At 42.7% G+C, this 27,944-nt stretch overlaps 1 protein-coding gene across 1 annotated transcript; it reads right to left on the bottom strand.

Annotated features, from left to right (window-relative positions):
* Positions 1–212: 212 nt before the first annotated feature.
* LOC110499605 lies at positions 213–26,426 on the bottom strand. The gene is made up of 20 exons (XM_036956365.1): positions 26,183–26,426; positions 25,843–26,050; positions 25,558–25,724; positions 25,285–25,415; positions 22,183–22,349; positions 21,911–21,996; positions 21,538–21,618; positions 21,102–21,216; positions 17,799–17,974; positions 14,901–15,122; positions 12,785–12,987; positions 12,402–12,533; positions 11,851–11,988; positions 9,112–9,406; positions 7,859–8,060; positions 7,104–7,485; positions 6,619–6,749; positions 6,266–6,426; positions 5,507–5,729; positions 213–4,216 (listed from the first exon to the last, which is right to left on the bottom strand). Exons 1-20 carry the CDS (start codon positions 26,339–26,341, stop codon positions 4,077–4,079), a joined length of 3,519 nt encoding a protein of 1,172 aa, XP_036812260.1. The 5' UTR covers positions 26,342–26,426; the 3' UTR covers positions 213–4,076.
* Positions 26,427–27,944: the final 1,518 nt, after the last annotated feature.

The following is a 27,944-nucleotide window of genomic DNA, read 5'->3' as shown; positions in this document are numbered from 1 at the left end:
ACATATATAGGGAAGGAACCAAAGGGAGTGACATATATAGGGAAGGAACCAAAGGGAGTGACATATATAGGGAAGGAACCAAAGGGAGAGACATATATAGGGAAGGAAACAAAGGGAGAGACATATATAGGGAAGGAACCAAAGGGAGAGACATATATAGGGAAGGAACCAAAGGGAGAGACATATATAGGGAAGGAACCAAAGGGAGTGACATATATAGGGAAGGAACCAAAGGGAGAGACATATATAGGGAAGGAACCAAAGGGAGGGACATATATAGGGAAGGAACCAAAGGGAGTGACATATACAGTATAGCGCAGGTAATCAGGAAGTGATGGAGCCCAGGTGAGTCTGAGGACACGCAGGTGCGCCATAACGAGCAGCCTGGTGACCTAGAGGCCAGAGAGGGAGCACACGTGACAATAATTGGTGTCAGTGCATGATGCACTCACTGTATGTGAAAGTCTGAGTTATGCGCAGTGCTTAATTTGAGCCAGATCCTTCCGGAACAGAATCTGGCACTTCTCAGTTTTGGACTGTTTTGTTCCGGAACCCATTTACCAGAATCCGGTACCTCTCCTGGCATGAAAAAGAATTCTCACTGTTCTTCTGTTCTCACTGTGGCTGTGTTATATAACAGTCAACTGCTGTTATTACTGTGACTGTGTTATATAACAGTCTACTGCTGTTATTACTGTGACTGTGTTATATAACAGTCTACTGCTGTTATTACTGTGACTGTGTTATATAACAGTCTACTGCTGTTCTCACTGTGACTGTGTTATATAACAGTCTACTGCTGTTCTCACTGTTCTCACTGTTATAAAACAGTCTACTGCTGTTATTACTGTGACTGTGTTATATAACAGTCTACTGCTGTTATTACTGTGACTGTGTTATAAAACAGTCTACTGCTGTTATTACTGTGACTGTGTTATAAAACAGTCTACTGCTGTTATTACTGTGACTTTGTTATATAACAGTCTACTGCTGTTATTACTGCGACTGTGTTATATAACAGTCTACTGCTGTTATTACTGTGACTTTGTTATATAACAGTCTACTGCTGTTCTCACTGTGACTGTGTTATATAACAGTCTACTGCTGTTATTACTGTGACTGTGTTATAAAACAGTCTACTGCTGTTATTACTGTGACTGTGTTATATAACAGTCTACTGCTGTTCTCACTGTGACTGTGTTATAAAACAGTCTACTGCTGTTATTACTGTGACTGTGTTATAAAACAGTCTACTGCTGTTATTACTGTGACTGTGTTATATAACAGTCTACTGCTGTTCTCACTGTGACTGTGTTATATAACAGTCTACTGCTGTTATTACTGTGACTGTGTTATATAACAGTCTACTGCTGTTATTACTGTGACTGTGTTATATAACAGTCTACTGCTGTTATTACTGTGACTTTGTTATATAACAGTCTATTGCTGTTCTCACTGTGACTGTGTTATATAACAGTCTACTGCTGTTATTACTGTGACTGTGTTATAAAACAGTCTACTGCTGTTATTACTGTGACTGTGTTATATAACAGTCTACTGCTGTTCTCACTGTGACTGTGTTATAAAACAGTCTACTGCTGTTATTACTGTGACTTTGTTATATAACAGTCTACTGCTGTTCTCACTGTGACTGTGTTATATAACAGTCTACTGCTGTTATTACTGTGACTGTGTTATAAAACAGTCTACTGCTGTTATTACTGTGACTGTGTTATAAAACAGTCTACTGCTGTTCTCACTGTGACTGTGTTATATAACAGTCTACTGCTGTTCTCACTGTGACTGTGTTATATAACAGTCTACTTCTGTTCTCACTGTGACTGTGTTATATAACAGTCTACTGCTGTTATTACTGTGACTGTGTTATATAACAGTCTACTGCTGTTCTCACTATGACTGTTATAAAACAGTCTACTGCTGTTATTACTGTGACTGTGTTATATAACAGTCTACTGCTGTTCTCACTGTGACTGTGTTATAAAACAGTCTACTGCTGTTATTACTGTGACTGTGTTATATAACAGTCTACTGCTGTTATTACTGTGACTGTGTTATAAAACAGTCTACTGCTGTTATTACTGTGACTGTGTTATAAAACAGTCTACTGCTGTTCTCACTGTGACTGTGTTATATAACAGTCTACTGCTGTTATTACTGTGACTGTGTTATATAACAGTCTACTGCTGTTATTACTGTGACTTTGTTATATAACAGTCTACTGCTGTTATTACTGTGACTGTGTTATATAACAGTCTACTGCTGTTATTACTGTGACTGTGTTATATAACAGTCTACTGCTGTTCTCACTGTGACTGTGTTATATAACAGTCTACTGCTGTTATTACTGTGACTGTGTTATATAACAGTCTACTGCTGTTCTCACTGTGAATGTGTTATATAACAGTCTACTGCTGTTATTACTGTGACTGTGTTATAAAACAGTCTACTGCTGTTATTACTGTGACTGTGTTATAAAACAGTCTACTGCTGTTATTACTGTGACTGTGTTATAAAACAGTCTACTGCTGTTATTACTGTGACTTTGTTATATAACAGTCTACTGCTGTTCTCACTGTGACTGTTATAAAACAGTCTACTGCTGTTCTCACTGTGACTGTTATAAAACAGTACTGGGGATGAAGTGGTCCAGATTTAAATGGCCTTTTTGAGAAAACGATCAAAGTATTGTCTTATTTTGAATTTGGTATTTTAACAGGTCGTTGACCTCATGTGCAGTGAAAGATATTTCCTAGTGTCGGCAGAACCCAAGGAATAGTAACAGTTCATATTCTTTAAAGGATTCCATACATTTTTTTTACCGTTACTTACACAAGGTCCAACCGAAACTTGACTTCTGCTCTCAACCCGTCTGAATCGGAGAGGTGCTGCCAGATTGGTCGCCTGGGAAGCTGTTGGTGTGTGTGTCGGGGGGCGGTGGGGGGGGGTTTAACTGCCTTGCTCAAGGGTACAACGACATATGTTTCACTCTGTCGACTAGCCGATTGGTCTAAAGAGGATGTGACTAGCCGATTGGTCTAAAGAGGATGTGACTAGCCGATTGGTCTAAAGAGGATGTGACTAGCCGATTGGTCTAAAGAGGATGTGACTAGCCGATTGGTCTAAAGAGGATGTGACTAGCCGATTGGTCTAAAAATGATGTGACTAGCCGATTGGTCTAAAGATGATGTGACTAGTCGATTGGTCTAAAGATGATGTGACTAGCCAATTGGTCTAAAGATGATGTGACTAGCCTATTGGTCTAAAGATGATGTGACTAGTCGATTGGTCTAAAGATGATGTGACTAGCCGATTGGTCTAAAGATGATGTGACTAGCCGATTGGTCTAAAGATGATGTGACTAGCCGATTGGTCTAAAGATGATGTGACTAGCCGATTGGTGACTAGCCGATTGGTCTAAAGATGATGTGACTAGCTGCTTGGTCTAAAGATGATGTGACTAGCCGATTGGTGACTAGCCGATTGGTCTAAAGAGGATGTGACTAGCCGATTGGTCTAAAGAGGATGTGACTAGCCGATTGGTCTAAAGAGGATGTGACTAGCCGATTGGTCTAAAGAGGATGTGACTAGCCGATTGGTCTAAAGAGGATGTGACTAGCCGATTGGTCTAAAGAGGATGTGACTAGCCGATTGGTCTAAAGAGGATGTGACTAGCCGATTGGTCTAAAAATGATGTGACTAGCCGATTGGTCTAAAGATGATGTGACTAGTCGATTGGTCTAAAGATGATGTGACTAGCCGATTGGTCTAAAGATGATGTGACTAGCCGATTGGTCTAAAGATGATGTGACTAGCCGATTGGTCTAAAGATGATGTGACTAGCCGATTGGTGACTAGCCGATTGGTCTAAAGATGATGTGACTAGCCAATTGGTCTAAAGATGATGTGACTAGCCGATTGGTCTAAAGATGATGTGACTAGCCGATTGGTGACTAGCCGATTGGTCTAAAGATGATGTGACTAGCCGATTGGTCTAAAGAGATACATTCATACATTGATCAAGGAATAAACAGCCAGTCTATTTATGAAAGGAAAGTTCATATCCAGCACTTGAACTTGAAGAAGTCCTGCAGATCCTTGTCTTCCACTGATTTGTCATGGATCCCAGCATACACTCTCTTCAGAAGGCTGCTCATGAACTTCCCTTCGAGGATGTTGATGTATTTCTCAAGGCAACCTTCACATACAAAACACAAAACAAACACGATCTGATGAGGCTGAAGCATTACCCTTAACATTCACTTGTATTATTTATACCATTTTAAGTAGTAAGCCATTTCGAAAGAGAATTCAGTAAGAGATTGCATTTTTTTTAAACGACACACATCCTTCCCTTTAGCTTCTGCCTACTATACATACAGATGTAGGATCTTAATTTGATCACCCTGTTGCAGGAAATTTGCTGCACCGCAGGAAATGCTAACTTGTAGTGTATTCTACTAAGGCTTCTAGATACTGTATTAAACTTACACTTTTTAAAATTTCATCCTTGATTTAGCCAAACAAAAAAATGTACGAACCCCTACAAAAATGTTAATTAACTATAATCCTCACAATAATTCACATTTCCTGTTGTTGCAGGATTATTTTCCTGCTGTGAGAAACTGGTAAAATTAAGATCCATACATGTGCATTTAATTTGTCTTCCAAATGTTCTATTTCTGTATTTGCATACAGGAAGGAGGGCTCAGTTCAATCTGTATAGCGGAAGATCCGTGTTATAGATAGATTTAAATGTTAAAAGGCAATGTTCCTCTATTCACGGTAAACACCGACAAAAATGTCATCTCATCCTGAAATGACCTTCATTTCAACGCAAATCTTCTGCGATACTGCAGCAATACAGATGTAATCCTGCTCGATGGGTTGGGACAGAAAAATGGATCCCGGGCATGCGAGAATATGGGTCACGAATTATGAGAATACATCTATAAAATCGCACACCGTCTTCTTCATTTGGGTCGTTGGAGGAAGATTTTGGGTACATTTCCCATTTGGGTCTTGAGCTAAAAAAAAAAAAGTTTCAAGAACCTCTGTATGATCTAAAAAAAAACATCTAATGCATACACTTCCAAGACGGTTCTAATGAAAAGATAACTCACCCAGGCCCATGGCTTTCCCGTAGGCGATGAGGTTGTGTCTCAGCTCTGGGGTTCTAATGAAAAGATAACTCACCCAGGCCCATGGCTTTCCCGTAGGCGATGAGGTTGTGTCTCAGCTCTGGGGTTCTAATGAAAAGATAACTCACCCAGGCCCATGACTTTCCCGTAGGCGATGAGGTTGTGTCTCAGCTCTGGGGTTCTAATGAAAAGATAACTCACCCAGGCCCATGGCTTTCCCGTAGGCGATGAGGTTGTGTCTCAGCTCTGGGGTTCTAATGAAAAGATAACTCACCCAGGCCCATGACTTTCCCGTAGGCGATGAGGTTGTGTCTCAGCTCTGGGGTTCTAATGAAAAGATAACTCACCCAGGCCCATGACTTTCCCGTAGGCGATGAGGTTGTGTCTCAGCTCTGGGTGCTCGTAGAGGCCTTGTTTCATCAGGATGCGTACGATCTCTCCGGTGATGAAGGCGTCGTCAAAGTTCTGCTCTGAGACGGGCTTCAGGGGGAACCGACAGTACACCTCTACAGCAGCCAGGGGGTCGGACTGCCCCAGCATCTCTGCCAGCTCAATGTACGCATCGTGGACCTGTTGATCAATCACATTGTATCTGAAAGGTGTTTACCAATATTCTAGACACAACCTGGACTTGGATAAACATAATCTAGACATAACCTGGACTTAGATAACACCCAGGAGAAAACACAGCTGGGGAGTGCAACAGTTGGAGAGCACAGGAAGAACACTCCAAACTGACCAGTCATTGGATGGAGCCAACAATAACAGGAAGAACACTCCAAACTGACCAGTCATTGGATGGAGCCAACAATAACAGGAAGAACACTCCAGACTGACCAGTCATTGGATGGAGCCAACAATAACAGGAAGAACACTACAGACTGACCAGCCATTGGATGGAGCCAACAATAACAGGAAGAATACTCCAGACTGACCAATCATTGGATGGAGCCAACAATAACAGGAAGAACACTCCAAACTGACCAATCATTGGATGGAGCCAACAATAACAGGAAGACCACTCCAAACTGACCAATCATTGGATGGAGCCAACAATAACAGGAACAGCTGTACTACCTGTATAATAACTGATAGTAATATGTGACCTCTGGTGCCATGGTGATGACCTCCTGGTAGAGCTGGTGTGCCTGGTGGTGGCTGTCTGCGGAGCGGGAGAGGGCGCGGGCCAAGCCGAGGCGAGGGGCATGGGATCGACGGTTCAACAGAGCTTTGGGGAGAACGTTGCTACTCTCTGCCACAGCTGACTCTGTAGTCATACAGACACAACCCACAGACAGAGCAATCGGTTCTAAATGGAGCAATACTAAGTAGCCCACACACAGAAAATGACACAATCAATGAAATGAATAGTGGGCTAAACCCAACAGCGCTCCTCAGTGTTACTAGGCCAAAGACGGGATACCCTTGAGTATAATTCCTACCCTGGTTGGTAGCCTACCTTCTGTGGGCCCAGGTTTGGCTGGGCTTGGGGAGCAGTCTGGTTTAGACTTGCTGGGGGAGATGAGCTGGGTCTTGGAGCTGCTGGGCTTGGCAGGGCCAGGAGTTTTGGCTGCTCCAACTTGCCCCCTGCTGAGTACAAACAGAAACTACTTGGATCAGGGTTGGGCTCAATTTCCATTTCAATTAAAACAATTCAGACTGGAATTTCAGTATACTTCCTGAATTTACCTAATTTAAATATAATTTTACTCAACTCTGACTGGGAAAACTAATGATAGATAAAACACACGTGTCCAAAAGCATGTCGTTCCCATTCCTTCGAATACCTCTCTCATTAGGCCGTGTTCTACATGAAATACTGAAAGTCTTAAAAGCAGGCAGAAGAAGAAGTTTACAGGCAGGGGAGGTGCATCTGCAGCAACAGAAATCAGCGACTGCGTAACATTTATGCTCTCCAACACGTCTACAGTCTATCTGACTGACCTGGATGGAGAGACGGTGGCTGGAGGGGCAGTAGAGGGGGTGTTTTTGGCTGGAGGGGCAGTAGAGGGGGTGTGTTTGGCTGGAGAGGCAGTAGAGGGGGTGTTTTTGGCTGAAGGGGCAGTAGAGGGGGTGTTTTTGGCTGGAGGGGCAGTAGAAGGGGTGTTTTTGGCTGGAGGGGCAGTCTTGCCTCCTCTCGTGGGGGTCTTGGCTGCAGCCGCAGTACCCCCTCTAGCAGGACCTCCCATGCCACGCCCACATCCTCTCCCGGCAGCCACTGCAGTGTCAGGAGGCCCAGAGCCACCCCCACCCGCTCCCTGGCTGGCTGTCCCCTTGACTGCCTTCTCCTTGTCTGCTGCCAGCCTGTCCTGCCACCACTGCTGCTCTGAGGGAGGGGGAGGGATGGCACAAGGCTCAGTTGCATATATCAATGTGAGCACACACACACACACTTCATTAATATCCCCCCCCCCCCCACACACCCTTCATTAATACCCCCCCCCCCCCCACACACACACACACATACACACTTCATTAATATCCCCCCCCCACAAACACACACACCCTTCATTAATATCCCCCCCCACACACACACCCTTCATTAATACCCCCCCCCCCCACACACACACACTTCATTAATATCCCCCCCCCCCACACACACACACTTCATTAATATCCCCCCCCCCCCCCCCCCCCCCCCCCACACACACACACACACACACACACGCACACCCACACAAACACACTATTTCTCTTACTGGTGAGCTGTGTGGGTGGCTCTCCGCTCTGAGGCTTGTCCTCCAGTTCGATGCTTGCCTGGAAGCTGAGGCAGGCGTTGGCAATGGCTCCTTCTAACCTCTGGGAGCTGTGGTCGTTGTCACACTGAGCCAGCTGGGCCAGCCCCAGGAGACACAGCGCATGGCTGTCACGAGGAGTCGTCACCACGGCAACCTGGCAGACCTGGACACCCCCGATGGGAGTTTGTTTTGTATGCAACACACCAACGATCACAGTCGATCAAAAGATCAAGATCAAAGTGACTGACGAGCGAGGGGAAAATCTGAGACGACACCACACAGATCCAGGATCAGATGACTCTACCCTCAATCTTATTATGGGGATGGAAGAATATTTGATGCTGTATCAGTAGGTAGGACAGCGTTTCCCAAACCATGTCCTGAAGACCCCAAGGGGTATTTCCTTTTTTTTAACGCGAGCACAACAGCTGATTCATATAGTCAAAGCTTGATGATAAGTAGATTATGCTGCTCTGTACCATCACTCATTCATATATCCTCATGTACATATTCTTTTTCCCCTTACACTGTGTACAAGACAGTAGTTTTGGAATTGTTAGTTAGATTACTTGTTGGTTATTACTGCATTGTCGGAACTAGAAGCACAAGCATTTCGCTACACTCGCATTAACATCTGCTAACCATGTGAATGTGACAAATACAATTTGATTTGATTTGATTTGATTTGATTATAGATGATTTAATTCAGCACGTGTACTCCTTGGGGTTCCCCTGGACTGAGTTTGGGAAACACTGGGTTAGGGTCAACTTCAACACCCTGACCTTGACTACCTGAAATTTTGACCTTTGACCCTAGATGTAATTTATTTGACCTCCTCTTTCATATGAGCCCATAAGTTTTGAATGGAACATTTTGGGGTCCCCCTCAACCAAGGTTTCGCCTCTCGAGGCGAGAACCCCTAAAATTAACTCATTCATTTTTGGTCGTAGGCGAAAAGTTTTAATATCTTGTCGAGCCTAAACGGATTCCGAACGCGCCGATATCAAATTTATACCCGTCGCTTACAATGACAACTTTTTGCGTTGTTTCTCACCATTTCTCACCATTTCTCACCAAAAATCGTTTTCTCAATAATTTATTTCCTATTGGAATTTTGAAAAAAAAAACTAGTTACTGTCATTTCTCAAATGAGAAAGGCCGAAAGAAAATGTCAATTCCGCCACTCGCTCAACATTTTAGTGTACTTTCTCACCTTCTCCTGCATGTCCATCAGCTCCCTGCAGGCGGGGATAGAGGTGAGGCGGATCAGACCTGTGAGAGCCTGACACCTCTTGGCCACCCAGGCCTGTCTCTCTGTCTCTCCCTGCTTGCCCTGACCCTGACCCTGACCCTGACCCTGACCCTGGGTCAACCCAGCAGCCTTCTTTTGCTGAATAAGGCTCTGGAGGAGGGCAAAGTGGGCATCTAGCAACACCCACTCCAGCTGCTGGGCCACCTCGTCCCGACACACGCACCGACACACACCGCGGGCTGCCAGCACCACAACACTGTTTTGGGGTAAAGGAAGATGGGTACACACACACACACACACACACACACACACACACACACACACACACACACACACACACACACACACACACACACACACACACACACACACACACACACACACACACACACACAGACCAGAATTGTTCTAGTTTCCTGCATATATACTTAAATTCTGTCCTCAACAGAGGTAGGAGTGTGGATTAAAAAAACAGCCAGCATCTGCTGTGACCATTTGCCTCATGCAGCGCAACACATCTCCTTTGCATACAGTTTTTTATTTATTTTTTATTTCACCTTTATTTAACCAGGTAGGCCAGTTGAGAACACCTTTATTTAACCAGGTAGGCCAGTTGAGAACAAGTTCTCATTTACAACTGCGACCTGGCCAAGATAAAGCAAAGCAGTGCAACAAAAACAACACACGTAAACAAACGTACAGTCAATAACACAATAGAAAAAATCTATCTACAGTGTGTGCAAATGTAGAAGAGTAGGGAGGTAAGGCAATAAATAGGCCATAGAGGTGAAATAATTACAATTTAGCATTAATACTGGAGTGATAGATGTGCAGATGATGATGTGCAAGTAGAGATACTGGGGTACAAAAGAGCAAGAGGATAAGTACCAATATGGGGATGAGGTAGTTGCTATTGTAGATATTTGCAGATTGGCAGTGCACAGGTATAGTGATTGGTGACAGCTGATGCTTAAAGTTAGAGAGGGAGATATAAGACTCCAGCTTCAGAAGTTTTTGCAATTCGTTCCAGTCATTGGCAGCAGAGAACTGGAAGGAAAGGCGGCCAAAGGAAGTGTTGGCTTTGGGGATGACCAGTGAAATATACCTGCTGGAGCGTGTGGTACGGGTGGGTGTTGCTATGGTGACCAGTGAGCTGAATTAAGCGGTGCTTTACCTAGCATAGACTTATAAATGACCTGGAGCTAGTGGGTTTGGCGATGAATATGTAGTGAGGGTCAGCCAACGAGAGCATACAGGTCGCAGTGGTGGGTAGTATATGTGGCTTTGGTGACAAAACGGATGGCACTGTGATAGACAAAGTTGATCAGGCTGTTGATTGTGGCCTGTGGAATGTTGTCCCACTTCTCTCCAATGGCTGTGTGAAGTTGCTGGATATTGGCGGGAACTGGAACATGCTGCCGTACACATCGATCCAGAGCATTCCAAACATGCTTAATGGGTGACATGTCTGGTAAGTATGAAGGCCATGAAATAACAGGGTGATTTTCAGCTTCCAGGAAATGTGTACAGATCATTGTGACATGGGGCCGTGCATTATCATGCTGAACCATGAGGTGACGGCGGCGGATGAAAGGCACAACAATGGGCCTCAGGATCTCTTCACAGTATCCCTGTGATATCAGCAAACCGCTCCACCATGCAATCCCATACACGCTGTCTGCCCAGTACAGTTGATACCAGGATTAATCTGTGAAGAGCACACTTCTCCAGCGTGCCAGTGGCCATCTAAGGTAAGCATTTGCCCACTGGTCGGTTACGACGCCGAACTGCAGTCCGGTCAAGACGCCGGTGAGACGCCGGCGTCTCCGGTGAGGACGACGAGTATGCAGATGAGCAAACTCCACAAACTGTTTCTGACCGTTTGTGGAGAAATTCTTCAGTTGTGCAAACCCACAGTTTCCTCAGCTGTCCGGGTGGCTGGTCTCAGATGATCCCGCAGCTGAAGAAGCTGGATGTGGAGGCCCTGGGCTGGAGTGGTTACACATGGTCTGTGTGTTGTGAGGCAGGTTGGACGTGCTGCCAAATTCTCTAAAACCGGGTGGCTTATGGTGGGGCGGCAGGGTAGCCTAGTGGTTAGAGCGTTGGGCTAGTAACCGAAAGGTTGCAAGTTCAAATCTGTCATTCTGCCCCTGAACAGGCAGTTAACCCACTGTTCCTAGGCCGTCATTGAAAATAAGAATTTGTTCTTAACTGACTTGCCTAGTTAAATAAAGGTAAAATAAAAATGGTAGAGAAATTAACATTAAATTATTTGGCAACAGCTCTGGTGGACATTTCTGCAGTCACCATGCCAATTATAAGCTCCCTCAAAACATGAGACATCTGTGTTATTGTGTTGTGTGACACAAATGCACATTTTAGAGTGGCCTTTGTGCACCTGTGTAACGATCACGCTGTTTTGTCAGCTTCTTGGTATGCCACACCTGTCAGGTGGATGAATTATCTTGGCAAAGGAGAAATGTTCACTAACAGGGATGTAAACAAATTTATGCACAACATTTGAGAGAAATAAGCTTTTTTTTGTGCGAATGAAATATTTCTGGATAAAAAAAATTAAAAAATTGCTCATGAAGCATGGGACCAACATTTTCGTTTTCTATTTTAGTTCAGTATACATACATAGAGACTTGGCAAGACAGAACAAAGAGATTTGAACCAGGCAAGAAACATAAAACTCACGTGTGATAGACCTGCTCAGAGCTCATTGGCTTCTGAGAGAGAGTGTTCTTCTGTTGGAGGGCACCTAGGGTGAGGCAGCCACGCAGGAACTGTGTTCTCACACTGGACAGGGGGTCTGTCACGCTCGGCTCCAAACCACTGAGTTCACATCACGGCAGGAAAAAAAGGGGACGTTTAGCTTACAGAGAAACACTGACTGCACATCATGTAGAAGTGCACTTAAGGAAGTCTGGAAATCAAGATACTCTCTCTCGATCCCGATCTCTGTCTTGCGCACACACACGCACGCACGCACGCGCACACACACACACACACACACATATACAAAGACACACACACACATATACACAGACACACACACACACAGACACACACACACACACATATACACAGACACACACACACACACACACACACACACACACACACACACACACACACATATACACAGACACACACACACACATATACACAGACACACACACACACACACACACACACACACACACACACACACACACACACACACACACACACACACACACACACACCTGTAGTTGTTCTCCATGTTGCAGGACTGTGCTATAACATGCTCCAGGCCTTGTTGTAAAAACAGGCCTGCCTCCTTCTCCACAGCCTCTGAGGCTTCCTCCTGTAGCAGTAGAGCAAGACCTGTGAAGAACCTGCCCACACACACACACACACACACACACACACACACACACACACACACACACACACACACACACACACACACACACGTTCATGAGTTGCCTACCCCTAGCAATGTGACCAATAGGGCCAACCCAGGTCTCCTGCCTGCTACAGATTGGTCGTAGCCCGTTGAGCTAAAGCCAAGGACTTAGCTTGAGGAGTTAAAGCAAGTCTGGTTCCCAGAAGCAACTGCGTTAAACATACTACAGCGTGTGCTGACCTAAGTGCTGGCTGTGAGGGCCGCAGGGCCAGTCCGGTCTGCAGGTGCTGCAGTGCCTCCTTGTTCCTCTTCTGCAACAGCAGCATACGCCCCACGTGGAGGTTGTACTCCCAGAAGTCCTGGTTCAGCGACCAGGCATCCAGGTACTTCAGAAGGGCCCGGTGGATACAGCTCTCTTCGTCCCCCACGCCCGCACTGCCATCCTGAGGTACAAGGGGAGGAATGTCAAAACCCCCTAGTCTGGGTCTGCACCAACAGCGCTCAAACCTAGTCTTGAACTAACGGATCATTCTGATCTATAATGCATTTGAATGGGGCTGTTCTTCCGGGAGCCAGTCAGGTCGAGTGATCTCTGTGCCAGTCTACTTACTCCAACATCAATGGTTGAGAGATCAAAGATGTTCAGAGGCCCTTCACAGGCGGTTCAAATGTCACACATCAACTGGGTCCCACATCCATTGGATGTCTCTCTGACATTATAGAGATACATAGATTCATCTCAATGGTCTCTACCTAGTCCCTGACACTAGAATACCTAGTCCCTAGTCCCTGACACTAGAATACTTAGTCCCTGACACTAGAATACCTAGTCCCTAGTCCCTGACACTAGAATACTTAGTCCCTGACACTAGAATACCTAGTCCCTAGTCCCTGACACTAGAATACCTAGTCCCTGACACTAGAATATCTAGTCCCTAGTCCCTGACACTAGAATACCTAGTCCCTAGTCCCTGACACTAGAATACCTAGTCCCTGATACTCGAATACCTAGTCCCTAGTTCCTGACACTAGAATACCTAGTCCCTAGTCCCTGACACTAGAATACCTAGTCCCTGATACTAGAATACCTAGTCCCTGACACTAGAATACCTAGTCCCTGACACTAGAATACCTAGTCCCTGATACTTGAATACCTAGTCCCTAGTCCCTGACACTAGAATACCTAGTCCCTAGTCCCTGACACTAGAATACCTAGTCCCTGATACTAGAATACCTAGTCCCTGACACTAGAATACCTAGTCCCTAGTCCCTGACACTAGAATACCTATTCCCTAGTCCCTGACACTAGAATACCTAGTCCCTGACACTAGAATACCTAGTCCCCGACACTAGAATACCTAGTCCCTGACACTAGAATACCTAGTCCCTGATACTAGAATACCTAGTCCCTGATACTAGAATACCTAGTCCCTGATACTAGAAAACCTAGTCCGTAGTCCCCGACACTAGAATACCTAGTCCCTGACACTAGAATACCTAGTCCCTAGTCCTTGACACTAGAATACCTAGTCCCTGACACTAGAATGCCTAGTCCCTGACACTAGAATACCTAGTCCCTGACACTAGAATGCCTAGTCCCTGACACTAGAATACCTATTCCCTAGTCCTTGACACTAGAATACCTAGTCCCTGACACTAGAATACCTAGTCCCTGATACTAGAATACCTAGTCCCTGACACTAGAATACATAGTCCCTGACACTAGAATACCTAGTCCCTGATACTAGAATATCTAGTCCCTGATACTAGAATACCTAGTCCCTGATACTAGAATACCTAGTCCCTGACACTAGAATACCTAGTCCCTGATACTAGAATACCTAGTCCTTGATACTAGAATACCTAGTCCCTGACACTAGAATACCTAGTCCCTGATACTAGAATACCTAGTCCCTGATACTAGAATACCTAGTCCCTGATACTAGAATACCTAGTCCCTGATACTAGAATACCTAGTCCCTGATACTAGAATTCCTAGTCCCTGACCTGACATTAGAATACCTAGTCCCTGATACTAGAATACCTAGTCCCTGATACTAGAATACCTAGTCCCTGACACTAGAATACCTAGTCCGTAGTCCCCGACACTAGAATGCCAATCATGGAGAAAGATTTATTAGACCATTTGAAATGTTATTGAGTAAAATGATTTATTGGTTGCCTTTAATAAGAGAAAATGTAATGACGGTTATCGGTTGATATCTTGGAGAATTTAGGTATTTCATTTTTTTAGATTTGGGGTGGGTTGTTGTCGCAAGCAATTCTGATGGGGGGGGGATGAAAAAGTTTGGATACCACTTTCTCAATATATATCTTTGTAATTGTATGTTTGTACCTTGCCTGCCTTCTTGGAGAGGAAGATGAACAGGGTCTGAATGTAGTCTGCTTTGCCTGACTGGCCCTGCTCTTTCAGCTGGTGGTACTCTGTGTCCAGGGCCTGGAGCTGGTTCTCCATGGTAGGCGTGCCAGGGAAGCCATGCAGCTTACACACAGCCAGGATGTCATCCTGACACGCCGTGGACTTGGCACTGCTCAGGTCCTCAACGTCCCCATCAGACTGGAGGAGGAAACGGAAGAAGAAGAAGAAGAAGAAGAAGAAGAAGAAGAAGAAGAAAATGTGTCATACACATATGATGAAGAAGAAGAAGAAGAAGAAAATGAGTCATACACATTATGATGAAGAAGAAGAAGAAGAAGAAAATGTGTCATACACATTATGATGAAGATGAAGAAGAAAATGTGTCATACACATTATGATGAAGAAGAAGAAGAAAATGTGTCATACACATATGATGAAGAAGAAGAAGAAGAAGAAGAAGAAGAAAATGAGTCATACACATATGATGAAGAAGAAGAAGAAGAAGAAGAAGAAGAAAATGTGTCATACACATATGATGAAGAAGAAGAAGAAGAAGAAAATGAGTCATACACATTATGATGAAGAAGAAGAAGAAGAAGAAAATGTGTCATACACATTATGATGAAGATGAAGAAGAAAATGTGTCATACACATTATGATGAAGAAGAAGAAGAAAATGTGTCATACACATATGATGAAGAAGAAGAAGAAGAAGAAGAAGAAGAAAATTAGTCATACACATATGATGATGAAGATGAAGAAGAAAATGTGTCATACACATATGATGAAGAAGAAGAAGAAGAAGAAGAAGAAGATGAGTCATACACATATGATGAAGAAGAAGAAGAAGAAGAAGAAGAAGAAGAAAATGAGTCATACACATATGATGAAGAAGAAGAAGAAGAAGAAGAAGAAGAAGAAAATGAGTCATACACATATGATGAAGAAGAAGAAGAAGAAGAAGAAGAAGAAAATGAGTCATACACATTATGAAGAAGAAGAAGAAGAAAATGAGTCATACACATTAGGATGAAGAAGAAGAAGAAAATGAGTCATACACATTATGATGAAGAAGAAGAAGAAAATGTGTCATACACATATGATGAAGAAGAAGAAGAAGAAGAAGAAGAAGAAGAAGATGAGTCATACACATATGATGAAGAAGAAGAAGAAGAAGAAGAAGAAGATGAGTCATACACATATGATGAAGAAGAAGAAGAAGAAGAAGAAGAAAATGAGTCATACACATTATGATGAAGAAGAAGAAGAAGAAGAAAATGAGTCATACACATATGATGAAGAAGAAGAAGAAGAAGAAGAAGAAAATGAGTCATACACATTATGATGAAGAAGAAGAAGAAGAAGAAAATGAGTCATACACATATGATGAAGAAGAAGAAGAAGAAGATGAGTCATACACATATGATGAAGAAGAAGAAGAAGAAAATGAGTCATACACATATGATGAAGAAGAAGAAGAAGAAGATGAGTCATACACATATGATGAAGAAGAAGAAGAAGAAAATGAGTCATACACATATGATGATGAAGAAGAAGAAGAAAATGAGTCATACACATATGATGAAGAAGAAGAAGAAGAAGATGAGTCATACACATATGATGAAGATGAAGAAGAAGATGAGTCATACACATATGATGAAGAAGAAGAAGAAGAAAATGAGTCATACACATTATGATGAAGAAGAAGAAGAAGAAGAAAATGAGTCATACACATATGATGAAGAAGAAGAAGAAGAAGAAAATGAGTCATACACATATGATGAAGAAGAAGAAGAAGAAGAAGAAGAAGAAAATGAGTCATACACATTATGATGAAGAAGAAGAAGAAGAAGAAAATGAGTCATACACATATGATGAAGAAGAAGAAGAAGAAGAAAATGAGTCCTATTCAAATTGGTCATGTTCTGGAGTGAAGGGTGTGTTACACAGGAACAGGGTTTGGTATGTTATTTTCTACATGTAATCCATTACAGTTACTAGTTACTTGTCCAAAATAGTAATCAGTAACCTAACGTTTGGATGAATTAAACTCAGTGGTGTAATCTGATTACTTTCAGTCAGTGGCAACCCGTTATTCAGGGCAGGCAGGGCCTGTTTCGAGCCCCACATTTTTGGGGGGGGCTTACCTGTTTTGCATGTTATTTTAGCATTAATACGTGTCACATATCATTTTGCAAACAATGTAAAAAATATATATATAATTGAGTTAATGAAGCCCCATGCAAACATGGTCTCTTTTTTGTTTTCTTGAGTAAGGCAACCCCAAAATGCAGGTGTTTCAGTCCAGCTCAGTGCTTTCTGTGGTCGTGGGGCAAGCCAGCAGAAAATACGGAACGTTGTGCCGTGATTGGCTCAGTGTTCTGTCACTCATGGGGAAACAACGTCACCGCTAAGTCTAAGGGTAGAGCTCGAAAATTCTAGCCACTTGGGTGCTGCCATAGAGTTAGAAGTGCCCATCCAAGAAGGCTCAAGGTCATTGGCCACAGATAAAATGATGTCAATTCACGTTATATGTACAGTAGCTTTGATTGGACTGATCATGTCAACATCATACTTTAAAAATCTTAGCTAGCAGTCATCATCATGAATCAAGTCGACAATCTACTGGCAAATCCTTTTTAATCATTGTCATATATAGAGAAATAAGGAAGCAAAATTATAGATGGTCATCGGCCATTGGATATAAACATTACACAACAAGTTGGAAATCGCAAATTCAACAATAAGTGGTTTGGCCATGCGATAGACTAGCGTCCTGTCCAGGGGGCTGTACATCAAGCTGTTTCACGCTACAGAATTAGGAGATTGGCCCATAGGGCAGGAGCCTTTCTGACTTGGCCAAGGCTTCCTTACTTTCCTCCTCAGTCCGTACATCTCTGCTGCATAGTGTTGCTCCTCCAGGGCCAGCCCCAGGAGGAAGTGGAGTCTGGGGTCTCGGGGCTTCAGCTTGATGGCTGAGGCATAATAGACTGCAGCCTGCTCCAGACAGTCCAGAGGAGACTGACCATTCTCATACTGCAGCAGGTCACCTGGGTAGGTACAGTACACGCGCGCACACACACACACACACACACACACACACACACACACACACACACACACACAGGCGCACACACACACATACACACACACACACACACAAACACACACACACACACACATGATGAGGAAAAGGGTATTCTGTGCCAGCCTCATTTTTACTTTCACTCATGAAAGATCGCCTGCATCGTTTTTGCATGAAATATTAAATGGTTGTAAATTGCTTCTGCAAAATCAACCTTTATCTGTCGCTTTACATTGTTGTCAAGCCCTTTGCATCCCAGAGGAAAATAAAGAGCTTCTATTTTAACACACATGACGGAAGTATCGCCACGGCTCATGTTGTTTTACAGCCTCTTACACTCTAGAACAATCTAAGCCTCCCTCCCTAACTATGGCTTCATAGCACTGACACACCAAAGGGTCGTTCTACCTCAGAAAGCACAAGAAAGAGGATTTGGACACCCACCTTCTCAGATTGGTCTAAAATTGTTTAGTAACCCTGCAATATTATTTTGTTGGAATATAATTTGATCTCTGAGAAATTAAGCTATTTGATTGCATGCAAATTGGCCATTTTAATGTATAGGATTCATATAATAGTCAATAAATATATAACCTAACATTCCAATTGGGGCCAAACTTTTTTTTATACCAATTGAGTAAGACATGAGAAATCCAAAGGAATTGTCAAAACCCACTGGGCAAGGATGTCAATTCAATGTCTATTCCACAGTGGTTCAACATAATTTAATTGAAATGACATTGAAACAACGATTGATTGAACCAGTGTGTGCCCAGTGAGAAGCCACCCACGGACCCCCCCTACACCAACAACGAGTACACAGAAAGGAAACCGATATGTAATTTAGTCATTCGAGTAAACTATCCCTTTAGCATCGGGATTCTTAAAGAAAAAAAGAAAACACCTAACAGCACCATCTAGTGGTCAGAACCTGGAAATATCAGGATGTAGGATGAGGTGTAAAGCTAACATCACCAAATTCACATTACATAGTATGAAGAAACAATACTCCAAGACACAGGGCCATATTACTTGTCAAGAAAATATACTTTTTTTAAACCTTTATTTAACTAGACAAGTCAGTTAAAAGAACAACTTATTATTTTCAATGACAGCCTAGGAACAGTGGGTTAACTGCCAGTTTTTTACCTTGTCAGCTCGGGGATTTGATCTTGCAACCTTTTTGGCTACTAGTCCAACGCTCTAACCACTAAGCTACCTGCCGCCCCACTGATTGTTGGGGTGGGATTGGTGCTGGGCATCCGTGGGTAGCTTTTCAACGTTTCTTTGGATTCCTCATGTCTTAACTCATTGTTAGAAACAAGTTCGGTCACAATTGGATGTTAGGTAATATATTCATTGACTATTATATGAATCCTATACATTAAAATGGCCAATGTGCGTGCAATCAATTAGCTTAATTTCTTCAAAGATCAAATGACGTTTCAACAAAATAATGTTGCAGGAATGCAAATTATATCTATTTCTAACGACAGACATTTTTTTCAGAACAATCCGAGATGGTCGGTGTCATAGCTTGCTGAAATGAAGTGGAATGACCCCAGTGGAATGACCCCAGTGGACTGACCCCAGTGAGACTGACCCCAGTGGAATGACCCCAATGGAATGACCCCAGTGGAATGACCCCAATGGAATGACCCCAGTAGACTGACCCCCGTGGAATGACCCCAGTGAGACTGACCCCAGTGGAATGACCCCAGTGGAATGACCCCAATGGAATGACCCCAGTGGAATGACCCCAGTGGACAGACCCCAGTGGACTGACCCCAGTGGAATGACCCCAGTGGAATGACCCCAATGGAATGACCCCAAGTGTAATGACCCCAGTGGAATGACCCCAGTGGAATTACCCCAGTGGAATGACCCCAAGTGGAATGACCCCAGTGGAATGACCCCAGTGGAATGACCCCAGTGGAATGACCCCAGTAGACTGACCCCAGTGGAATGACCCCAGTGAGACTGACCCCAGTGCAATGACCCCAGTGGAATGACCCCAATGGAATGACCCCAGTGGAATGACCCCAGTGGACTGACCCCAGTGGAATGACCCCAGTGGAATGACCCCAATGGAATGACCCCAGTGGAATGACCCCAGTGGACTGACCTCAGTGGACTGACCCCAGTGGAATGACCCCAGTGGAATGACCCCAATGGAATGACCCCAGTGGAATGACCCCAGTGGACTGACCCCAGTGAGACTGACCCCAATGGAATTACCCCAGTGGACTGACTCCAGTGAGAATGACCCCAGTAGACTGACCCCAATGGCATGACCCCAGTAGAATGACCCCAGTAGAATGACCCCAGTGGAATGACCCCAGTGGAATGACCCCAAAGCCACACGTTCTAAATGAATAATCAGCACGAAAGAGGAAACTGGTTTCTAAGACTTCTTTGCACTTTGAACTCTGAAAGACCCTTTACGGTTCCTCATTCAAGACCATCATGGAAGACTGTTAAAGGTGTCTTTGAACGACGCTAATGCTAACTAGCCTCTCTTCATGTATTTTTTCAATAAGCAAGGCTAATTTGCTATGCTAACACTAACTAGCCTCTTTTCATATAATTTTTCAATAAGCAAGGCTAATTTGCTATGCTAACACTAACTAGCCACTCTTTATAATGTCTTTGGAATTACATCCCTTTTCCCCAATGGATTTCTCCCAGGTCACAGAGTCTGTATTACAAGAGCCAGCACACTGTATACGTTCAACACATGACCTGGTACAGGCACACCGCTTGTTCACAAGTTTGTGAGTTAAGGATTAGATTTCAGAATGAGGACCAATGAGTCCTCATTCAACGCTTCTCTGATGTCACTTCTCAGATTCAGTGAGTAGTCAGGAACAAGTGGACAAAAAAAAGACTAACAGTGTCCTGCATCATGTCAGGATAGGCCCTTGACGCTAATGCTAACTAGCCTCTCTTCATGTATTTTTTCAATAAGCAAGGCTAATTTGCTATGCTAACACTAACTAGCCACTCTTTGTGTATTTTTCCAATGGGGAAGGCTAATCCGCTATGCTCACAGAGGTTTGGCTTAGCTGCGTTGGATGGAAACTCTTACCGACCTGGTTTGGGCAGACGCTCTCTGTAGAGTTTCAGATTGTCCTGGGCCAGGGCACACAGATTATCGACACTATCCTGTCCTATTGCCTTTTGTAGTCTCTTCTCCCAGTTACGCACCTGTCAAGAAAAAAGGAAATATCCTCACTTATGCAGAATGAATGATGCATCATCAGCAACACAATAGCAGAGACTCTATCTAATGAGATGACAAAAGGTTTGAACAATCTTAGCAACAACGATGATAGCGAATAGAACAAGATACGAAAACTAGGCAATGCTTTACAATATTTCAGTTCTTTGTAGGACATAAATTATGTAAATACCTTGTATCAGTGAGTAATCCATAAGTAGAGTGTTGCACTGTAATTACATAGCTTTAGTAATTTTCTAAGTCTAAACCTCTATCATAGGTAACCATATGTAAAGTGTTCTTGTTACCTCCAAAGTGTGTTTGGTTTCTATCTCCAAGCAGGTCGAGGATGCAAAATGCTTTTTGTACCAGCTCGTCTCAGTGACGTCCTGAAAGAAAGGTACATTTAAAGCTGAAATCCACATGAGAGGAAACGGTGCCACTATTCAACCCAGCACATACAGTATGTTATATTATTGTTTTTGTTTTGATGGAGAGGAGAAGATGAGGAGGAGAGGAGAGGACAGGAGGAGGAGCATAGATATCGATGGCTGTGATTTTCAGTCCTCTGCACATACGTGTGCGCACACACTCAGACACACTCAGACACACACACACACACACACACACACACACACACACACACACACACACACACACACGTCGATGTTTCATGCTGACCTTTGGGTCCAGGTCCGTTGAGGGTTTGTGTGGACACTCCAGTGCATGTGACCCCACTTCAGCCAGTTTCACCACACTCTCACATCCTTTTCCAAGAGGTAACAGAGACATGCCACGATTCATGACAAACACACAGTAGATGTGGCTATATCTCTAACTGCTGATTAGCTGATATTGATATGAGTGAAATTTGAACATTACAAGATTATTTCAATATAATATAATAATCATATTTGAGAAAGTAATCATCGTTCTGGCTCGTGACCGCGTACCTCGGTATGCAAAGAAGCACTTGACCAGCGCAGAAGACATGGTCTTATCCAGGTCGTGTTCCAGAACCTTCCAGCTGTCTCCGAGGGGACACTCGTTTAGCGGGTCGACCTTCGACCTTCTCGCCAGCATGTCAATGTAGGGGGCTGAGAACAGGTGCTGTGGATCACTGCAGAAAACAGTGTTAGAGTCTCAATTGATGAGAAAGAATTCATGCACATTGATAAATAACCTTGCCTGAGACCAGGGCCCATATTCATAAAACGACTCAGAGTATGAGTGCTGATCTAGGATCAGCTTTTTCCTTTCAGATAATATTGAATATTCTTTTATAAACAGGGGGGACTTGATCCTAGATCAGCACTACTCTGAGCTTCTGTGTGACTATGGGCCCTGAAGAGTAAGAGATCTGGGTTCGAACCTGGTTGGTCACACATATAGTATAGTAACGTCATATTGAAAATTGGACATCGAAGTCAGTTCCACTGCTTTTTTTCTTAATTCTTCCCCTCTTATCAGGGACTAATTTAGTGGGTACCCCTGCTATAGTAACTTTACCTCCAGGGTAGGATTAGAATACCCCTGCTATAGTAACTATCTCCATGGTAGGATTAGAATACCCCTGCTATAGTAACTATCTCCATGGTAGGATTAGAATACCCCTGCTATAGTAACTTTATCTCCAGGGTAGGATTAGAATACCCCTGCTATAGTAACTTTACCTCCAGGGTAGGATTAGAATACCCCTGCTATAGTAACTTTATCTCCAGGGTAGGATTAGAATACCCCTGCTATAGTAACTTTATCTCCAGGGTAGGATTAGAATACCCCTGCTATAGTAACTTTATCTCCATGGTAGGATTAGAATACCCCTGCTATAGTAACTATCTCCATGGTAGGATTAGAATACCCCTGCTATAGTAACTTTATCTCCAGGGTAGGATTAGAATACCCCTGCTATAGTAACTTTACCTACAGGGTAGGATTAGAATACCCCTGCTATAGTAACTATCTCCATGGTAGGATTAGAATACCCCTGCTATAGTAACTATCTCCATGGTAGGATTAGAATACCCCTGCTATAGTAACTATCTCCATGGTAGGATTAGAATACCCCTGCTATAGTAACTTTATCTCCAGGGTAGGATTAGAATACCCCTGCTATAGTAACTTTATCTCCAGGGTAGGATTAGAATACCCCTGCTATAGTAACTATCTCCATGGTAGGATTAGAATACCCCTGCTATAGTAACTTTATCTCCAGGGTAGGATTAGAATACCCCTGCTATAGTAACTTTATCTCCATGGTAGGATTAGAATACCCCTGCTATAGTAACTTTATCTCCAGGGTAGGATTAGAATACCCCTGCTATAGTAACTATCTCCATGGTAGGATTAGAATACCCCTGCTATAGTAACTTTATCTCCAGGGTAGGATTAGAATACCCCTGCTATAGTAACTTTATCTCCATGGTAGGATTAGAATACCTCTGCTATAGTAACTTTATCTCCAGGGTAGGATTAGAATACCCCTGCTATAGTAACTATCTCCATGGTAGGATTAGAATACCCCTGCTATAGTAACTATCTCCATGGTAGGATTAGAATACCCCTGCTATAGTAACTTTATCTCCAGGGTAGGATTAGAATACCCCTGCTATAGTAACTATCTCCATGGTAGGATTAGAATACCCCTGCTATAGTAACTTTACCTCCAGGGTAGGATTAGAATACCCCTGCTATAGTAACTATATCTCCATGGTAGGATTAGAATACCCCTGCTATAGTAACTATCTCCATGGTAGGATTAGAATACCCCTGCTATAGTAACTATCTCCATGGTAGGATTAGAATACCCCTGCTATAGTAACTTTATCTCCATGGTAGGATTAGAATACCCCTGCTATAGTAACTATCTCCATGGTAGGATTAGAATACCCCTGCTATAGTAACTTTATCTCCATGGTAGGATTAGAATACCCCTGCTATAGTAACTTTATCTCCATGGTAGGATTAGAATACCCCTGCTATAGTAACTATCTCCATGGTAGGATTAGAATACCCCTGCTATAGTAACTATCTCCATGGTAGGATTAGAATACCCCTGCTATAGTAACTTTATCTCCAGGGTAGGATTAGAATACCCCTGCTATAGTAACTATCTCCAGGGTAGGATTAGAATACCCCTGCTATAGTAACTATCTCCATGGTAGGATTAGAATACCCCTGCTATAGTAACTATCTCCATGGTAGGATTAGAATACCCCTGCTATAGTAACTATCTCCATGGTAGGATTAGAATACCCCTGCTATAGTAACTATCTCCATGGTAGGATTAGAATACCCCTGCTATAGTAACTTTATCTCCAGGGTAGGATTAGAATACCCCTGCTATAGTAACTTTATCTCCAGGGTAGGATTAGAATACCCCTGCTATAGTAACTATCTCCATGGTAGGATTAGAATACCCCTGCTATAGTAACTTTATCTCCAGGGTAGGATTAGAATACCCCTGCTATAGTAACTTTATCTCCAGGGTAGGATTAGAATACCCCTGCTATAGTAACTTTACCTACAGGGTAGGATTAGAATACCCCTGCTATAGTAACTATCTCCATGGTAGGATTAGAATACCCCTGCTATAGTCACTATCTCCATGGTAGGATTAGAATACCCCTGCTATAGTAACTATCTCCATGGTAGGATTAGAATACCCCTGCTATAGTAACTTTATCTCCAGGGTAGGATTAGAATACCCCTGCTATAGTAACTTTACCTACAGGGTAGGATTAGAATACCCCTGCTATAGTAACTTTACCTACAGGGTAGGATTAGAATACCCCTGCTATAGTAACTATCTCCATGGTAGGATTAGAATACCCCTGCTATAGTAACTATCTCCATGGTAGGATTAGAATACCCCTGCTATAGTAACTTTATCTCCAGGGTAGGATTAGAATACCCCTGCTATAGTAACTTTACCTACAGGGTAGGATTAGAATACCCCTGCTATAGTAACTATCTCCATGGTAGGATTAGAATACCCCTGCTATAGTCACTATCTCCAGTGTAGGATTAGAATACCCCTGCTATAGTCACTCTACCTCTGGTTGATGGATATGGGTCTGTAGAGGGCCGTCAGAGTGACAGGGCACTCATAGGAGACCTGCTCTTTCACATCACTGAAAGACACAGCCATGGGAATCTGCTCTCGCATCACCAACACATAGTACATCTGGGAGTGGTTTTGAAAGAGACATTCTTTAATCCATCAGGAATTACTGAATATTTGATGTATCATTATATCTAAAGTACAAAGATTTAGCAAAGGTTTCCATAAAAAACGTTGCCAGTACAGTAGCAGTTTGTGTTATTACCTGAGAATTGCTGCCATCTGCTGACAAGACCTTGATACTGACGACAGTTTCTCCAACAGTCAATGGAGAAGGTTGGGAATCACTTTCTTCATTCACTGAAACTTTCATGTTTTTATCAGGAACTTTGGGCAGTATGGTCACCGAATTACAGTAGAAAGGAACTGTGCCTAAATGAAAAGATTACCAGTTTTTTTTTTTAACAGCACATTATATAAGTCATAGAATAAAATAGAAAACATACTTTATTTTCATATATCTTTATTTTTTTAATGCATATCCACTTACTTGAGTAATCATAGATGTTTGCCGAAAATGTAGGTTGTAATTGAACATTTCCTTCAATTGTAAGGTCACTCAACTCTGCAGTCCTCGCAGACAGTTTGGTGACCTCAATGCAATATTTTTTGGAGGTGCCGTCCTCGGCTCCCACCTCTATTTCAACCAAATTCAATCCATCATTCAGTTTGATGGACTTTGAGCCATCACCACAACGCTGAAAATGTCAAATGTATTGATTTGCAAGAGCGTGAAGAACAAATTATGTGCCTAGTACACAGTGTAGGATATCTTATAGTATTTAAATATATATATATTCGCATCCAAACGTTGCTTGGTTGAAACTTACGATTTTATAACTGGCTCCGCAGTCACTTGTGAGCAGGTCCAATGTAACCTGGTCGACATCGCTTGCAACAGTAACTTTATAAGTTGTTACATCTGCTTTGAACGCAGGCTGCAACGTCTGTCCCGAAATTGCAAGCTTCTCCAAATCACAATTGTCCATTTTAGCTTTTCTTTTTAAAGCTTTTTGAAACTGTTTTTATTCTAGGATTTCTGTAAACAGTCGCATTTACACTGACGGACTGACATTTCAGTGTCTGTCTGTAACCTTGGAAACAAGCTCGTTTTGTTCTCTGTTCAAATACGGAACGCCTTTTGCGTGTCTAAAAAATATATACCTTGACGCGTTCCGTACTCAAATGCCATTAAAAGCCTGATTAAGTCCTGTTTATGATGCCATTGGCACCTACATGAATCACATTATTCTAACTTTACTGTTAAAATAGCAGGTACATTTGTGTCTTTTTGTCGAGAGCAAAACATATATATATTTTTCAATCAAAAATAATTGTTCTGAAACCAAAAACGAGGCCTTAAATAAATAAAAAAAATCGCAATCTAATACTTTGTAATAGAATGAAAAACTTTATGTATTTTGAAAAATGTATTTTATTTTTTTATTTTATTTTTAAATTCCGCTATCAACCACCCATCATTTTGGCTAGTTTGCTTGCAGTGTTAATTATTTTTTTTCGCTTTTGAAACTGTTTTGTTCTTCGTTTGCACTTTTGACCCACAGCTGTGGGCAGTCTTCCGTCCAACTTCTACATAGCTAGTAGTTAGTAGTTAGCTCCTATGATTCAGTGTCGGTTCATTACATTCTACTATATCACATACTGTACATACATACCGTAGAATGATAAATCATGTAATTATTATTATCAAGCTAACCAAAAGCATTTAGCTACAAATGCCTGTTCTCGCCATTTTGAATTGAATTCATTGAACTTTCTTTCATGGCAACTCATAAGTAGGTCATGTCCTATTTGTTTCATAGTCTAAACATAGTCACCTGTATGTACATAGTACAGTACTGTACAGAAGTGTAAGGCACATGTACAATTCTGTAAAACACATCCGTTTTTAAATGTAAAAAAAAAAAAATACCTTCACCTTCTCTTGTATCAGGTTGTATCAGGGGAGGACTGCACCTAAAGAGGCTGGAGACTCATAACTAATCGAAGAGCATGTATATGTCCTGGCCAAAAGATGAGGAGTCAGTGGTAGGGTTCACTTGACGTTGCAGCACGGCAAGATTCTCAGTAGACAAGGGGGCGTGGGATGTCAGGAACAATGACCCCATTGTTAGTGTTTCCAGATGATCCTCCTCATGAAGCAGGTTCTCCACCTGCTGAATCTGGAATGCTCAAAAGAAACAAATCTGTATTAGTGACGATAAATTTAAAGGAAAATCTGTCAAGCCACTCACAGATCACACAGACACATACCTCTGCATAGTCTGGCTCAGACACAGGTGTGTGGAGCATTCCGATATGCCACAGCTGGTGAGGTGTCAGGTTCGCCTCTGTACTTAAAGGGTGATTATTCCAACTCTCTGTAAAATGCTGCAGATCTATTCCCTAGTGCACTACTTTATATCAGAGCCCTATGGCACCCTATTCCCTAGTGCACTACTTTATATCAGAGCCCTATGGCACCCTATTCCCTACATACTGCACTACTTTATATCAGAGCCTTATGGCACCCTATTCCCTACATAGTGCACTACTTTATATCAGAGCCCTATGGCACCCTATTCCCTAGTG

The sequence above is a fragment of the Oncorhynchus mykiss genome, chromosome 20, assembly GCF_013265735.2.
Source record: "Oncorhynchus mykiss isolate Arlee chromosome 20, USDA_OmykA_1.1, whole genome shotgun sequence".
Classification (NCBI taxonomy): Eukaryota; Metazoa; Chordata; class Actinopteri; order Salmoniformes; family Salmonidae; genus Oncorhynchus; species Oncorhynchus mykiss.
The sequence above is the reverse complement of the archived record's forward strand: the minus strand, read 5'-3'. Positions and strand labels throughout refer to the sequence as shown.

What these genes read in the sequence shown, in the direction of transcription:
- LOC110499605 (XM_036956365.1), bottom strand. Translation starts at nt 26,341, where the DNA reads ATGGACAATTGTGATTTGGAGAAGCTTGCAATTTCGGGACAGACGTTG. An exon ending in CCCATATCCATCAACCAGAG is followed by an intron (nt 22,350 to 25,284) that starts GTAGAGTGACTA and finishes TGTTTTCTGCAG; the next exon opens with TGATCCACAGCACCTGTTCT. An exon ending in GTGCTTCTTTGCATACCGAG is followed by an intron (nt 21,997 to 22,182) that starts GTACGCGGTCAC and finishes CTCTTGGAAAAG; the next exon opens with GATGTGAGAGTGTGGTGAAA.